A 15,374-nucleotide genomic window follows, 5' to 3' on the forward strand; every position below is an offset into this window, starting at 1 on the left:
TCTTTTTTGAATTGCTGTTAATTGGTATCTTCCATTCTAATAGAATGAATCCTTACTGTTCCTGGCTTTGTATTCCTAGCACCTTACACAGTGCCTCACATACAGTAAGCACTCAATAAATGCTTATGAAATCAAATGATAACATTCAATATTAACATGATATAAAACTTTTTTGGAAGGATGGAGGGGTGGGGCCAGGTATAAATGCTAGGGATATAAATACCAAGTGAGATCATTCTGTTGTTATTAGCTGCGTAACCTTGGGCAATCACTTCACTCTGTCTGAGTTTCCTCACTTGTCAAATAAACTGGAGAAGAAAATGGTAAGCCACTCCAATATCTTTGTCAAGAAAATCCCAAATGGGGCCACAAAGAGTTGGACATGACTAAAAAAAAGAAAGAACAACAAAAAATATACAATATGTTCATAGATAAATAAATATAGGATAATCTTTTAAACTAACTGGACTATAAGTTCTTTGAGGTAAAAGATAATTTTCTTTTTGTTTTTGGATCCTTGGCACTTAATGCAGAGTCTTGGGATTTTTTAAAGACTGAATCTGTGTTTTTAGAGTGAAGAATTCCTAATAGTAGAAAATTTCTCCTCTAGTAATACTTTCTTTATAAGGAGGCATCCGTACTAGAGAGCTTCTTTGGAGAAGGGAGAGGTGAAGTGACTTATTTGTGTATCAGTCAAAGGTAAAAGTTGAACCCAAATATTCTTTATTCCAAGAACCTTCTTGTGTTTATTGCACCACATTGCCTGCATCCCTTTACTAACATATTAATTGCCAGTTGTCACAGAATGTCGAATCTGAGCTACCGGGGACCCCAGAGACCATATGACTCAACTCAAACTGACCAGAAATCCCATCTTCAACCTCTTCAACAAGAGTCATCCAAGCTTTGCTTAAAGACATCCAGTGTGAGATGACTCATTACTTCTTGACATAATCCATTCCACATTGAAACAGCTTTAATGGTGACATCAAACTCAAGGTAGTCCCTCTATACCTTCTACTCACCATTCTGGATCTGCTTCCTGAGGTCAAACAGAATAATTTTAATTATTCTTCATTTTAACCCTTCAAATACTTGAAGGTAACTATAATGACCCTCCCTCTCCTAAATTAGAACTGTAAGAGTCTTTTCAAATCCTTGTTTCATTAATCTAGCATAAAAACAGACTCCCTTCAAGGTCCAACTCAAGTGCCCACCTGATTCTCCTAGATAACTATCTATCCTCTTGAAACTGAGTTGTACTTACTTGTACCTCTACCTTCTTCTTTCTTCCCCCTTCCCATAAAATGTTAATTGCAGATAGAGATTTTTTTTTTACATTTTTAATCGTGCCCTACATATTGTAGACAATTACTACAGTAAATATTTATTAAATGAATGATTGATTATTTCACTTTTCTGTTGATTTTTAAAAAATGTTTTAGAAATAGAAACTTCTTCAAAAAAGACTCCCTCCCCCCCCCTGCTATCCATCACCTGAATCACCCAGAAAAGTGATTCATTCTCATTCTGTCATTATTTTTCACCTAAGCCCTTAGTTTCTTAAGGGAGAATTCTAGGGTCTTAGAAATATAGATTGAAGTTTTAATGGATCTTGGAAATCATTGGGATTAATGCCCTCAGAATCTCACAGATGAGGAGACTGAGGATGAGGAGAGTGAAGAGACCTGCCCAAGTTCTCAAAGAGAGCCTATAACAGAGGAGGGATGTGAGCCCATTCTGTTTCCAGATCTCAGAGACAGTGTTCACTTTTCTAAACCACAAACATTCAATAGTCAGAATATATTCTGGGTTCTATATACCAGTTCTGTGACTCTTCATTCTTGGGGCCTCAGTTTTCTTCCTGCTAAATGAGGGCATCAAGCAACATGATTTAAGGTCCCTTATAGTTGAAACTCTGATGGTTCTTTTAAAGACTGATATTCTCTTTCTCTCTCTCTCTCTCTCTCTCTCTCTCTCTCATTGTTGCTGAGGCAATTGGGAGGTTAAGTGACTTTCCTAGAATCACACAGCCAGGAAATGTTAAGTGTCTGAGACCAGATTTGAACTCAGGTTCTCCTGACTTCAGGTCTGGTGATCTATCCATTGTGCCACCTAGCTACCCTAGAAATTTTAATATGCTTTCTTCTTTCTTTTCTTTTCTTTTTTTTTTTTTTTTTGGCTGAGCAATTGGGGTTAAATGACTTGCCCAGGGTCACCCAGCAAGTAAGTGTCTGAGATCACATTTGAACTCAGTTCCTCCTGACTTCAGGGTTGGTGCTCTATCCACTGTGCCACTTAGCTATCCCCTGATAGTCTCTTATTAAAGGTTAGGGATTAGACTTTTGATTTCATTGGAAGAGACGATTCCCAGGTGAGCAAAATCCTTCTACCAATGAAAGTCAGGACCTTCTCTGCAACTAATAGTTACCGACAGCTGCAGTGAACACCAAGATGTTAAATAACTTGCTGAGAGTCACACAGTTAGAAGATGTCAGAGGCAGGATTGAAATCCAGGTCCTCCCGGCTTTTAGACTGGCTCTCTCTCTACGACTCTATGCTGCCTATTTGGTTTGGGGGGAGAGGAGAGGAGAAAGAGAGAGAGACAATCACAGAGACAGAACCAGAGACAGAGACAAAGACAGAGAGACAAATACAGAGAAGGGAGATAGAGAAAGCTGAAGAGACAGAAAGAAGGGGAAGAAGAAAAGGAGGAATAAGAGAAAGAAGGAGAGAGAAGAAAGAGACAGAGAGAGAGAGAGAGAGACACACACACACACACACACAGAGAGAGAGAGAGAGAGAGAGAGAGAGAGAGAGAGAGAGAGAGAGAGAGAGAGAGAGAGAGAGAGAAGAAAGTAAGAAAGAAGAAATAATGAGAGGGAAGAGGGGGACAGAGGCTGAGAGAGAAGGAGGAGGGGTAGGAGGGAGGGAGGGAGGGAGAGAGGAAAGACTCCAGAGAGATTGAGAGTCTGTGTTTTAAGCAAAAAGAGAAAGAAAACTATCAAAACCTCTGGACTAGAGACAATCAGAATCTCAGAAGATTTTTTTTTATTACTCAGAAGTAATAAAAAAAAGAGAGGTTGGTGAGACCATCAGCTAAGCGCAGCTTTTTCTGTAGCAATCAGAAGAACTGAAAAACCCTGAAAAATGTTTGCTTTAGGTAGAAGGAAATATGGCTGCTTTTCAAAGCCTCCTGCGTCAGCCACACAATCTCTTTTATGCCATTATTTCTGACCATCGCAATAGCCAAAGACTTTTCTGTTTGAAGAGCTCTCGAGAAAGGCTGTGTGAAAAGGAGGATGTAATTTTCTCTGTGTGTTGGGCTTCCTCCTCCTAGGCACACCTGCTTAATCCAAAGCATTCTCTACCACATCAAGTCATCATCAGGCAATAATGGCATTTATCACCAACAACCACTTGAAATGGTTTGGGACAAATGAAGCCTCTTGCATTCCAAAATTCATCCTAGCAACAGCGAATACCTGTGGTTACAGCAGACATCATGTCTGGGGGAGATGCTGTGGGCCTCTAGCTCCAGATGGGGCTTGAAGCAAAGATTCTCCAGGATGCAAAAGGCAAAAATAATTCTGTCGCTCCTTGGATCACCCAAAGAGGCCCCAAGGGAGATCCAGTCTGCCATTGTTTTCTGCCATCTCTCAGTCTGCCTCTTGGGTTACCCGAGGTGGGAGTCTGAGCCTGGGATCCATTTAAATGATGTAAGAGATGACTTATGATTATGGAGTAAAGCAAGGACTTTTGGAAATAAATTCAGAAGTAGATGTCATTCAACAGTCTCTTGGGCTTTAATGAATACAGCCACAGCAGGCTGTGAGTCAGCAGCCTGTCAGCCATGTGTCACCCTAGAACCCAGATTTCTTATTACCAGGGGGGTGGCAAGCTCCTCCAATAAAGCAACAAGGGAAATGTGGTGACAGCTGGGATCACTAAACCAGGCTATTGTGGGGCTGAAGGACCTCTGGGGAAGAGGAGCTCTCCTACCCAAAAGAAGAGCTGGTTGGAAAAATAATGGTAGTAATAGTGGTAGTAATAATGCTAGAAAAGTGGGACTGATTTTGAAGTGAGAGGATCTGAGTTCAAATCGTTCCTTATATTTAGTAATGGTATGGCTTTGGGTAGTTCACTGGGACCCAGTGATTTCATCTGTCATGTGAGAGGGTTGACCTAAATGACCTTCCTATTTTAAATCTGTGACCTAGTTATCCTTCTTGATATCTCTTTGAACAGTACTGTGCAATCAATCAGCAAGCATTCGTTAAGCAGCTCCTATGTGCTAGGCACTGTGCCTAGAGACGAGAATCTGTGACATAATGGACATGATGTTTTATTTCTGGGCAGAAGGTTGCAGGAACCAAGAAAAGTTAATTTCTGATAAACAAACTCAAACTAAAAACCAAAAAAACAAACTCAAGGGAGGAATATGTGATAATATCAAATTGGTCGTCAGTCTAATTATTATCCTCCATACTCCCAAGTACCATTTCCCAATAACTTTGTCCTTATTTCTAAAGAGCATGTTCTACCTCTGATTTAGAACAATTTTCATATCATTATTAATGACTTTGATTACTTCTTCTGAAAAGTGCCTTGTTCATATCACTCGACCTGCTGGGAAATGGTTCTTCTTATAGATTTGGCACATTCCCCTATTCTTTTTCTATCTCTGTTCCAACATTTGTTTCTGAGGTGAATTCTGGGTATACCTGCAATATACTTGATGGAGAGTATTGGAAATCAGAAGGAGCCAGGATCCAATCTTGCCTCAAAAACTTATTGGTTAAGTGTCTCTGGTCAAGTCACTTAAACTTGTTTGTACCTCAGTTTGTTCGCTTTCAAAATAGGAGGGGGGGGAAGGTTCCCGCCCTTCTAGCATTAAATCTGTGATTAGAACCTCATGGCTTTAATCACAAACACTTTTTTCCTTATGTGTTAAATGACAGCTACAATCAGCAATGTGCTCAGAAACTAAATTCTAAGTTCTAAGATTTTATTTCCTGTGATTTGTTATCTACAGAAAGGACAATCTAGAATCAGTTAGGGGCATAATAGAAATAGCATTGGATTCAAAGCCAAATGACCAATTTGAAGAAGTCATTTCCTTTGCCCTAGGCTTCAGTTCCCTCAAAAATTAGAAAATGAGGCAGTTGGACTAGATTAGTATTTCTTAATCTTTCTTTGTGTCATGGACCCCTTTCATAGTACAGTTAAAACTAAGGGATCATTAATAATATAATTTTAAATTACTGAAAAGAAAAGTCAAATTTTAATTAGAAGTTTTAGTGAAAATAAAAATGTACCTTATTTTTCTCTATCAGACATTCTGAAATGTATTGATACTGTGAACATCAATGGACTCCAAGGTAAGATTTCCCTTGTCTTAATATCCTTCAAGTATTTTTAAACTTCAAATCCTATCTACTGTCAGGAATTTATAAGAATATGTTTTGTCAAATTTGATGCAAACCTTGGGTCAACCTTTCTTCCCCTTGAAATATTAAAATAGTGAAAATTTGAAATTAGAATTAATGTGGAGGTGTTCTGTTAGTTTTCCAAAATATAATTAAGTTAATTCATTTTTCAGATTTAGTACAGTGATTCTAAGAAAATCAAATTCTCATCTTCCTGGGAGAAAAAACAGCACCATGTTTATTTTTCTTGGCTATGCTCCTAGCAAGCTAAAGCATGTCCCTCCATCCATGTCAGGAGGCCACACTGCAGGCAGCTCACAGTTAGGCCTGATTCTCTCAATGACTTTGTGATTCTGAATACATCAAAACCTCCCCCTGCTGCAGTTTCCCCCATGTGACACATGCATATGAGGGCAAAAGGAAATAATGAACTCATAATTATGTGATCATTTGTCATCACTATTATAGTTCAGCATGACATAATACTTTAATGTAGACCTTCAGGAAGATAGAGAGGGTCGATAAGGGGCCAAAATGGAAGTTGTGGGGATGTACTGAAGCACTGCATTTTGGGGACAGAAGAGGGCCCCAGTGGCTATCTTATCTAGACCACCCTGGAAAAAGAATCCCCACTGTAACATGTTCAAAAAATGGTCATCCAGCATTTTCTTGAACACTTCCAGGAAGGAAGAACATATCACTTCTTGAGAAGAACTGTGTCACATAAATATTACTGTACTCAAATTGTTAGGAAGCTATTTTTTAAAGAATTAAATCTATTTTCTTGTACAGCATGATAAATGTGGAAATATGTTTAGAAGAATTGCACAAGTTTAACCTATATTAGATTACAGGCTGTCTAGTGGAGGGTGGTAAAGGGAGGGAGAAAAATTTGGAACACAAGGTTTTGAAAGGGTGAATATTGAAAACTATCTTTGCATGCATTTTGAAAATAAAATGCTATTATTAAAATAATAAAACTAAAATTAAAAAGGAAATCAAGCATACATTTTCCTTTTTTGTATGATTTAGTGTATACTAGGGTATTGGCCATGTTTTCAAACACTGCTTGTATGACACTGAATCACACACTTAAGTTCTCTGTGACTTACTTTTTCCATTTGTAAAATAAGAATTAACACATCGTATATTAAAATATATCCAACTCTATATCTTTGGACCTATGATTCTACTCATTGGCCATGATTCTTCTCTCTGAGGTCAAATAGAACATGTTTAATACTCTTCTATGTGACATATGGAGGGAAATTATAATGCTCCCTCAAAGTTCTCTGTTCTAGAATGAATACTTTTAAATTCTTTCCACTAATCCTTACTAGTCATGAGAAATTTCCTTCTGTCATTTCTCCACCTTTCTTACATAGAAAACCTTGATTTTCTACAGCAGTGTAGTACAGTCAAGTGAGTGGTGGCTTGGAAGGCAGAGGTTCTAGGTTCAATTTCCCATTTGCTAACAAAAAATTTCATAATAACATAAAAAATAACATAACAAAAAATTTTCATAATAAACTGAGAGGGAGGTGTTAATATTATTCCCATTTTATAGATAAAGAAGATGAGGCAGATGGAGATTAATTAAGTGACTTGCTCAGGGTCACACAACTAGTAAATGTCTAAGGCTGGATTTGAACTCAGGTTTTCCTTATTCCGGGAAAGCTAATTGTCATAGCAAATAAAGCCCTAGCATAAAGTCAGAAAAATTCATCTTCCTGAGTTCAAATCTGGCCTCAGACACTGACAGTTACCACCTTATGACCAGGTGGTTTAAAACCTCTTGGGGCCCTAGTTCTTCATCTATAAAACAACAGCGTTGAACCAAATGACCTTTAGCTTCTGTTCTAGCTCTAAAGCTCTATGATCATGGCCTCTCCCCTTTATCTCAACACTCTTTAGATAATTCCCATGGGACTATGGACTGGCACCACTCACTCCTGATTGATGCAAGCCAATGGGAAAGTTACATTATTGGAGAAATGTGCCTTACCCATAGGGCAGGAGGCACTTAATACATATTCATTGAGTTAGATGGAATGGGAAGAAATATAGTGCCACAAATTTTCAGTGAAGTTGACAAATGCCAAACCATTAGGAGGTGCTGGGTTGGATTAGGTCTGCTCAAAATTAAAATAAGATATTGACATGTAGAAATGCCATCCAAATGTTAACTGGGCTTCTTTGTTAATGGGGTATATTAGATTCTGGAGGCCTCATCTATTTTATAGGAAAATCATAGAATATCAGAGGCAAAAGGGACCTTATGCAGCCCTGTGTGAACAATAATCAAGTAAAATAACACATATGCAAAGTATCTTATAAATTTGAAGTTGCTTTCTCTCTAGTTCTCTCTCAAATGCACACAAAAAATATATATACATATATATGCATGTGAATATATGTATGTACATACATTCATACATACGTGTATGTATCTAATGATACACATCCTAACAAGTTCTTCAGATCTCTGACCTCCAATATAAGGGAGGACCACTACTCCTAAGTCTATTCATTCTGCTCTTAGAAAACTGTCTTTCTTTAGATTTTCCTAATATCAAAACAAAGTTTGCAATAGTTTACTTGGTATATAGAACATGATTAATGATACAGTCTCCAAGTCAAGATGTTGGTGAAGTGGGGAAAAAAAAGTGTCAGAGGGTCTGGATTCGAATCCTGGTATGGCAAATGGCAACCTATGTGATCATGGACCAATCACTGAATTTCTGTAATAATTGACAAGTCTTCAGCACTCTAAGATTTGCAAAATGATTTGTATATGAAAGTATCCCTTTTTATTACCACAAATATCTTATGAGGTAAGTACTGCTTTTTCCATTTTACAAATGGGGAAAGTGAGGCTTGGAAAGATTCAATGACCATGTTGCACAGTGACTAGTGAGCTGGGTATAGAATCAGGAAAGCCTAGATTTGAATCTTGATCTAGATGCTAACTAACTAGGTCATCAGGAGTTATCTGCTAAATCTCTTTGCTCCTTTATGGAGTTATTGTGAAGCTCAAATAGGAGCACTTTGTAAAACTTGAAAGTGATATAGAAATACCAACTAATATCATTGATTCAATTTTAATTTGGTATTAAGCAAGACAATTTTTACTAAATTGTTTATTTTCTTTGAGTCAAAGATCTTCTGTGGAGTTTTTTCCCAGTGGGGCTAATGAAAACAAGAAATAATTCAGTGATACATAAATGTTCACAGTGATATCATTTGCAATAGCAACAAGCTAGACATAAATTCTGTTCAACAATTGTTGACTGTAGGAAGCGTGGTATGCGTAGAGTAATAGCTAGCATAAATATAGCTTGTCACGGTTTGTAAGGGACAGTTAGGTGGTTCCATAGTGCACAGTGCCAGATTCATCTTCCTGAGTTCAATTCCAACCCCAGACATTTATTAACTGTGTGATCTTGGGCAAGTCACATAACCCTATTTGCCTCAGTTTCTTCATCTATAAAATGAGCTGGAGAAAGAAATGGCAAACCAGTCCATTATCTTTGCCAAGAAAACCCCCAAAAAGGGACCACAAAGAATTGGACATAACTGAAAAGTCTGAATGCCAAGTTTGTAAAACTGTACATATATGCTTTTGTTTGATCCCCACAACAACCCTCAGAGGTGAAGTGATAATATTATCACTCAGATGTTACAAGTGAGAAATGGCAAGTATGAAGAATTCATGGAAACATGGAAAAATATAATAAGTTACAAAGAATATAGTAATAGAATTTTCAAAAATACAACAACAATGTAACAATGATGACAGCAACAAATGGTAACAAGCAAATGGCCAACCACTCTACTATCTTTACCAAGAAAACCCCAAATGGGTTCACAAAAAGTTGAAAACAACTAAAAACGATTACATAATAACAATGTACCATGCTAATGCCTTACTAGAAAAAAGAAAGAAAATCTTCCTTTTTTCTTATGAAAGAGTAAATTGACTTTTTTCAAGGGCAGTACTGATAGAGTTCATTAGAGAATACATGTTAAGTCAAAACAGAACAAAGCAAGCAATGAAGATATAATGCCCTGGAACCTGACAATCCCTGAGGTCCATTCTAGTTTCAGAATATGCTGTGTTTCTGGGTATTTTCCTCATGAGAAAGGACAAAGAAAGATTTGGGGCCCTTTCAAATCTTAAGTCGTAATTTGGGAGCTGCTCTAAATCCTTCTAGCATCAATCTAGCTTGTTAAGGTTCGTAAGGGGCAGCTAGGTGATGCCATAGTGCACAGTGCCAAACTCATCTTCCTGAGTTCAATTCCAACCCCAGGTATTTATTAGCTGTGTCTGAGCAAGTCACATAACCCTATTTGCCTCAGTTTCTTCATTTATAAAATGAGCTAGAGAAAGAAATGGCAAACCAGTCCATTATCTTTGCCAAGAAAACCTCCCAAAAGGGACCATAAAGAATTGGACATAACTGAAAATTCTGAATGCTGGAGAATTTAGCTACAGGTGTCTTTGACTTCTTTCAGATAAGGTCCTTAAATACTTCCCCAGAGTCTGGAAAACTTTTGAAGATGCTCCTTAATTCCCTGTCCAGATATGACTTATCTGTAGCTATGTGAAAGAGGGCATCTGAAAAAGCTGCTTTGTATTCTTTTCTTCCAAAGGAGACCAACAGACTAACTCAGCTCCCCAGCAGTGTGTCCACTTACTCAGAGCCAGGCCTTCTATTAAGATGAAAAAGAACAAAACACCTCCAGTTTTTTTTCTGAGAAAGGAAATAATTTCTATGAGTCATGCTGTTCTTAGGGAGGAAAGCAAAAAAGGAAGCCAAACCTTTAAGTACCGATAAATAATGGCCTGTAGAGACTCTAAGAACCAGTTTTTCCTTGTCTTGAATGAAAAGTTGTTTTGCAAAACTTATCAATTCTGACTAATGCAAATGCAATTTGGCCTTTGGGGATTCAGAGACCAACTTTTTCAAATGCTCCTCCTCTAATCTCTTTTAATTTGGATTCTGAGGTTGAAATCTATTTTATATTGGAATATTATGTAAAACCAAGCAAATGCAGAGACAAAATGACCTTTAAATGACAAGCATCCAGAACTGTCATTTTAGGTCTTAGGTAGAGCTCAACAGAATTAAAGACTTTTCTCTTGGCCAATTTTTTTTTTCCTTTTCAGTTTTGCCAGCAGTAACTGTCTTGCCCTCCCTGCTATCACTGCCAAGTTTAATCTAAAAATAAATCCAGGACTCAGGCTTTTGACTAGTTAGCAAAGAGTGTCCTTGAAGGAAGTGAAAAGCAAGTTTCTTGTGTGGACAGAGAGAAGGTTACATATTAAGCTCCTGGAGCTGCATTCTTATACTCTTCAAAGAGATTGACAAATACCTACTATGTGTCAGGCATAGTACTAGGCACTGAGGACATAGAGAAAAAAGTGGGACAATTTTTAAAGCTACTTGTTACATTCCCCTATGAAGCAAACGCCAAACACTTCTCAATCACCTATTATGTGCCAGGCCTGGTTCTAGGTTGGAAATATAAGGCTAATCCTTTTTGGTCCTCTTCCTTCTGTTTATCTCTTCCTCCTCCTCCTCTTCCTTCTGATGCTATATTTTGGTATATTTATCAGATGAGAACATATCTGGACTGCTTAGTGACCAAGCTTAGAAATTCCCTAGAAAGCCTGTTTGGATTGGTTGAGGGTTTTGGTCATGCCTTCTGGGGTTTGAATCAAACCATTGAGATGGTTAGAACCAAAGAATTGAATGTCTGACAGTGGAAAGGTAATGGTTTTATAGCTAAACCCCTGAGGGGGAAAAAAATGACTGGAGAAGAATCCTTGTTCTTTATCTTTTTTCCTCACTTCTACCTCCATCTAGTCTGGAAAGGCCTCATGACCTCAGTGGGTACAGAGATTTTGACTTTTTTCCTTTGATATTTTAGAGGAGAGGGTCTTTCTCATGGGCAACAAACAACAGATTAGATGAGATAAGGAAAGGTCTTTTGAGATTCTACAAAGAACTCCAGCAGAAAAGTTGTACAAACCCAAGGAGAACTCCATATATCTTAGAATGTTTAATTTTTTATGTCTTTCAAATTTAGTTAAGAAGTCTGAGTTTAATTTAAAATAAATTAGTAGAACTCAGTGATAGGACAGACTGTGATCATAAAGTGAATCAATATAAAACAAAAACAAAAAATTGGGGAAATTAATAATAATTCATTCTTCTTTATATTTTCCTAGAGAATTCTAAAGTATTAGTGGAATATAGCAGATATAACAAAAATTCAGAATTGGGAAAATATAGATTTTTCTGCAGATAGAGTATAGACAGCTTATATCAAGTCAAGTTGGGATCATCTAGAATGGGGTAACCAAATGGCAGATCCCAGTTCCAGCCAATAATAAACACTGTGGGGATTGCATTATATATTTCCTTTACTGAATTACCCCATCATTTCAATTTGCTTTATCAGGGAAAATTTGAGGACCTTTCATCTGAGATCATAAAAATCATTCAGACATGATCCCTGAAGTCATCCCATACTACCAATTAGATATGTCATCCTAATTTTTTCAAATAGACAGAGTTGCTTCATGACACTAAGGGTATATTTTGGTTACATCCAGAACATAAGACCTTGAGCAAAGTATCAAATAAATATTTCTCTACTTTGAATTTGTGCAACTATTTCTGGTATTGCTAATTTGGCACTGATGTGTATAAATCATTATTATTTTCTTGCTTATGATACCATATGCTTCCCCCAACACTTCCTAGGACCTAGATTACTTCATGTACTAGAGATTTTCAGTCACTGAATTTGAGAGCTGGAAAAGAGCTCAGAGGCCCTGTAGGCTAACCAACATGAAAAGAACCCCTACTTTAACATATATAAATAAAGAAATCAAGTCACTTGCAGATTTAGAGATGGGAAGGACCTTGGCTCTCTTAATTTACTCTTACTCTCTCATGTAAAATAAGAACACTAAAGAAGAGGGACATAAGGGGATATTTCCAAACTCAAACAGAATGCAGATATCTTCAGGAATTATAGACTAAAGTAGTCTTAGGTTGCAATCTGTACAAGGAGAGGGAGTTTCCACATAAAAATGGCACCTCCTTGTGGAATAGTCACAATTATTCCAGAAATCACCAGCATGAATAATCCAAGTATCATTTGACTCACCAATAATGACAGTGTTATCATCTGCTATAAGCAACTTGCTGTGAACATAAATGAGCTCCGTGACAAGGTTTCCTTCCAGTTCTGCATGTGTTCGAAGTCCACAGAATGATATGTAATTTATCCATTGATTGCCAACTGTAGAGTAAAGATGGTATTGGGTAAATTCTTATTAATATGCCATGTATATCACTTTGCTTTATTTAAAAGTAATGTATAGGCATAGTCACCAATTGAACCCATCAACTGATATTAATAACAGATTATAATCCAACCTCATCATTTTAGGTGACTGTCTCTAACTCTGCTAGCCTTAGGATCCTCAGTTGTAAAATGGGAATAAATAACAGTACCTACCTTGCAGAGTTATTTTGAGGATTAAGAGAGATAATATTTGCAAAGTGCTTAGCACAGTTCTTGGCACACAATAGGCATTTAATAAATGTTAGCTATAATCCCAATTATTCTGAATAATGAATTCCTTGAATTAGTCACATAATTTGAATTAGCACTGAGTCTTTCTATTAAGCTAAAACCAATGACCATATCTTATATGATTGAAATTTTAATATTTTTCCACCACTTTTAATTTTTTATTTTCTATCACTTCAGAGGCCTCATAATTTGCCCTAATGGGATCTAGCTTAACTGGCTCAAGAGCAGTTATCTATAAATAGATAACAGAGGCAACATGAATGCTCCTAATAAAATTGTTGTTGGTTCTCCCATTTCCAACATCTCTCCTTCCCTCATTTTGGTTACTTTGGGTTTCCTATCAGCCGGATGCAGTTGGCAGAGCACTGAATTCTTCTGGGCTCAGAGGATTTGCTGGATCTGATACTTCACTACCATGTAAATTTATCTCTCCGAGTTTTAGTTTCCTCAACTACAGAATCAAGGAGAGGGGGTCAAATGAAGGCTTTTTTCTACCTCCCAATGTAGGATACCATTTGCCATAAGCCTATCACTGCTCTTCTCTTGTGATAAAAAATAATTAAAGGTGAATAAGAAACAAATCACTTACTTTCAGCTTTTAATTGTCCAATGATGGAATTTTCTCCCCTGCACATAGTTCTGGAAATATTGAAGATACAAGAACAATGATCAGTTTTTTAAAGTCACCCAATGTCATTTTGGTAGGGATGGTAGAAACTAATTCTTTATAACATTAAAGACTAACAGGAGTCTGTTAAAAAAAAAAAAAACATTTTGGTGCTTTAAAGATAACAAGTTTTGCTTGTGAATCATTAAATTAAAATGCTCACACACTTGAATGATATTACCCATGGTAAATGTTGTTTCTGTAAGGCAAGTATGTGTATAAGAAAGCTATGAAGCTGGTGTCTGAATTTAGAAATTTGAAGTTACAAATGGACCTTTTCCTTCTGGGGATTTAGGGGAAATAAAATAACCAAAATGTATTCAACTTCCTCAATCACGAAAAGCATTGCTTCACAGGAAACTAGTTTTCTAGACAAACATGAAGAGTCAACAATTTAGAAAGAGTATTTGAGGCTCTGCCTATGGAATACAAAACAAACTAGCTAGAAGGGTTAAAAACATGATGCCCCTTCATTGATTGTTTGTTTTCTAAGACATTGCCAACTCGGATTGCCTAGATTCAATCCTCATTGAATATACCATATACTCTCCTGAATCACAGAAGATAGTGGTAAAACTTTCCAAAGACCAGATATATCTCCATACATTTATCTTCATTCCATATAATGGAAAAAGTGGAGGGGAGAGGAAGAGTTAAAAAGTAATAGATACTGAAGAGATCTTAGGTACCCAATGGCAAGAGAACATTTAAAGGATATAGAGATTTTAGGAGTGCCATGCTCTATTTTATTTAGATCAGTAGAGTACTAAGTTCTAATTACCATGCTCAACTTTAATTATCCCACTGGAAAAAAAAAAAAATCATGAATTAACTGTATTGACCAAAGCAAGGATTCCATGTTCCATCTGCTTGCTCTATAAATATAATTAAAACACTTAAAAATACAGTCAAGTCTAGACTATACTGATATTATTTTGGATAATGAAGTACATATAAATAAATTTTAACAGATACAAGGATTTGGTTTGGATTCTTTCCTAAACACTAATCATGTCCATTGCAATTGTGTTGAAACCCATTTTAAAAAAATCTTTAGAAAAGAAGTGAGATTTATAGTCTTCTCTAAAATATCTGAGAATGGTAAATCATATAGAAATGACCTAATTTTATGTGATAGTAATGCTTTTGTCATAATAAAAAGCTCCTGAAATGGAAATATTTTGACACTGCTATATGGAAATCTCCAAAATAATAATGAAGACTAAGAGAAATTTCAGTAGTTCCTTATCGACTGTGGATAAGCAGAATCCATTTAAAGGAAAATATGACATCTTTCTCCAAAACTTCAGCAGGTGCAAAGTAGAAAGCGTCAAAAATCAAGAATCCACAAGGAATGACATCAACCTCAGAAGTGTCACTTGATTTGCAATAGAAGAAACTAAAGCAAGTTCTGACAAGGAAAACAATCCTAAGATACCTGTGTGAGCGATCAGGCTCTGAGTGGGCAGAGAGAAGCATAGAAATAGAAAATTGCCATCAGGTCACTTAGCTGACAGGTTAAGCCTGAAGGCTGAATCATTTCCTCCTGAGATCAAAGCTTAGAAATAAGAAAATTTCAGAAATTCTTGGGAAATGACAAGAAAATATTCACCTGCTTTTTCCAATGTTCAGTCTCTGCCTAAGGCTATGTTCTGCTTATGGAT

At 36.7% G+C, this 15,374-nt stretch overlaps 1 protein-coding gene across 4 annotated transcripts in view; it reads right to left on the minus strand.

Annotated features, from left to right (window-relative positions):
* Positions 1-15,374, minus strand: part of PLD1 (phospholipase D1) — a 268,046-nt gene that overhangs the window by 14,297 nt on the left and 238,375 nt on the right. For all 4 annotated transcript variants that reach the window (XM_074298190.1, XM_074298191.1, XM_074298192.1 and 1 more), the window contains 2 exons: positions 13,633-13,682; positions 12,612-12,746 (listed from right to left, as the gene is read on the minus strand). In XM_074298190.1, the coding sequence (XP_074154291.1) occupies positions 12,612-12,746; positions 13,633-13,682 (185 nt within the window). The remainder of the gene's footprint in view (positions 1-12,611; positions 12,747-13,632; positions 13,683-15,374) is intronic.

Source organism: Sminthopsis crassicaudata, chromosome 3 (assembly GCF_048593235.1).
Source record: "Sminthopsis crassicaudata isolate SCR6 chromosome 3, ASM4859323v1, whole genome shotgun sequence".
Lineage (NCBI taxonomy): Eukaryota > Metazoa > Chordata > Mammalia > Dasyuromorphia > Dasyuridae > Sminthopsis > Sminthopsis crassicaudata.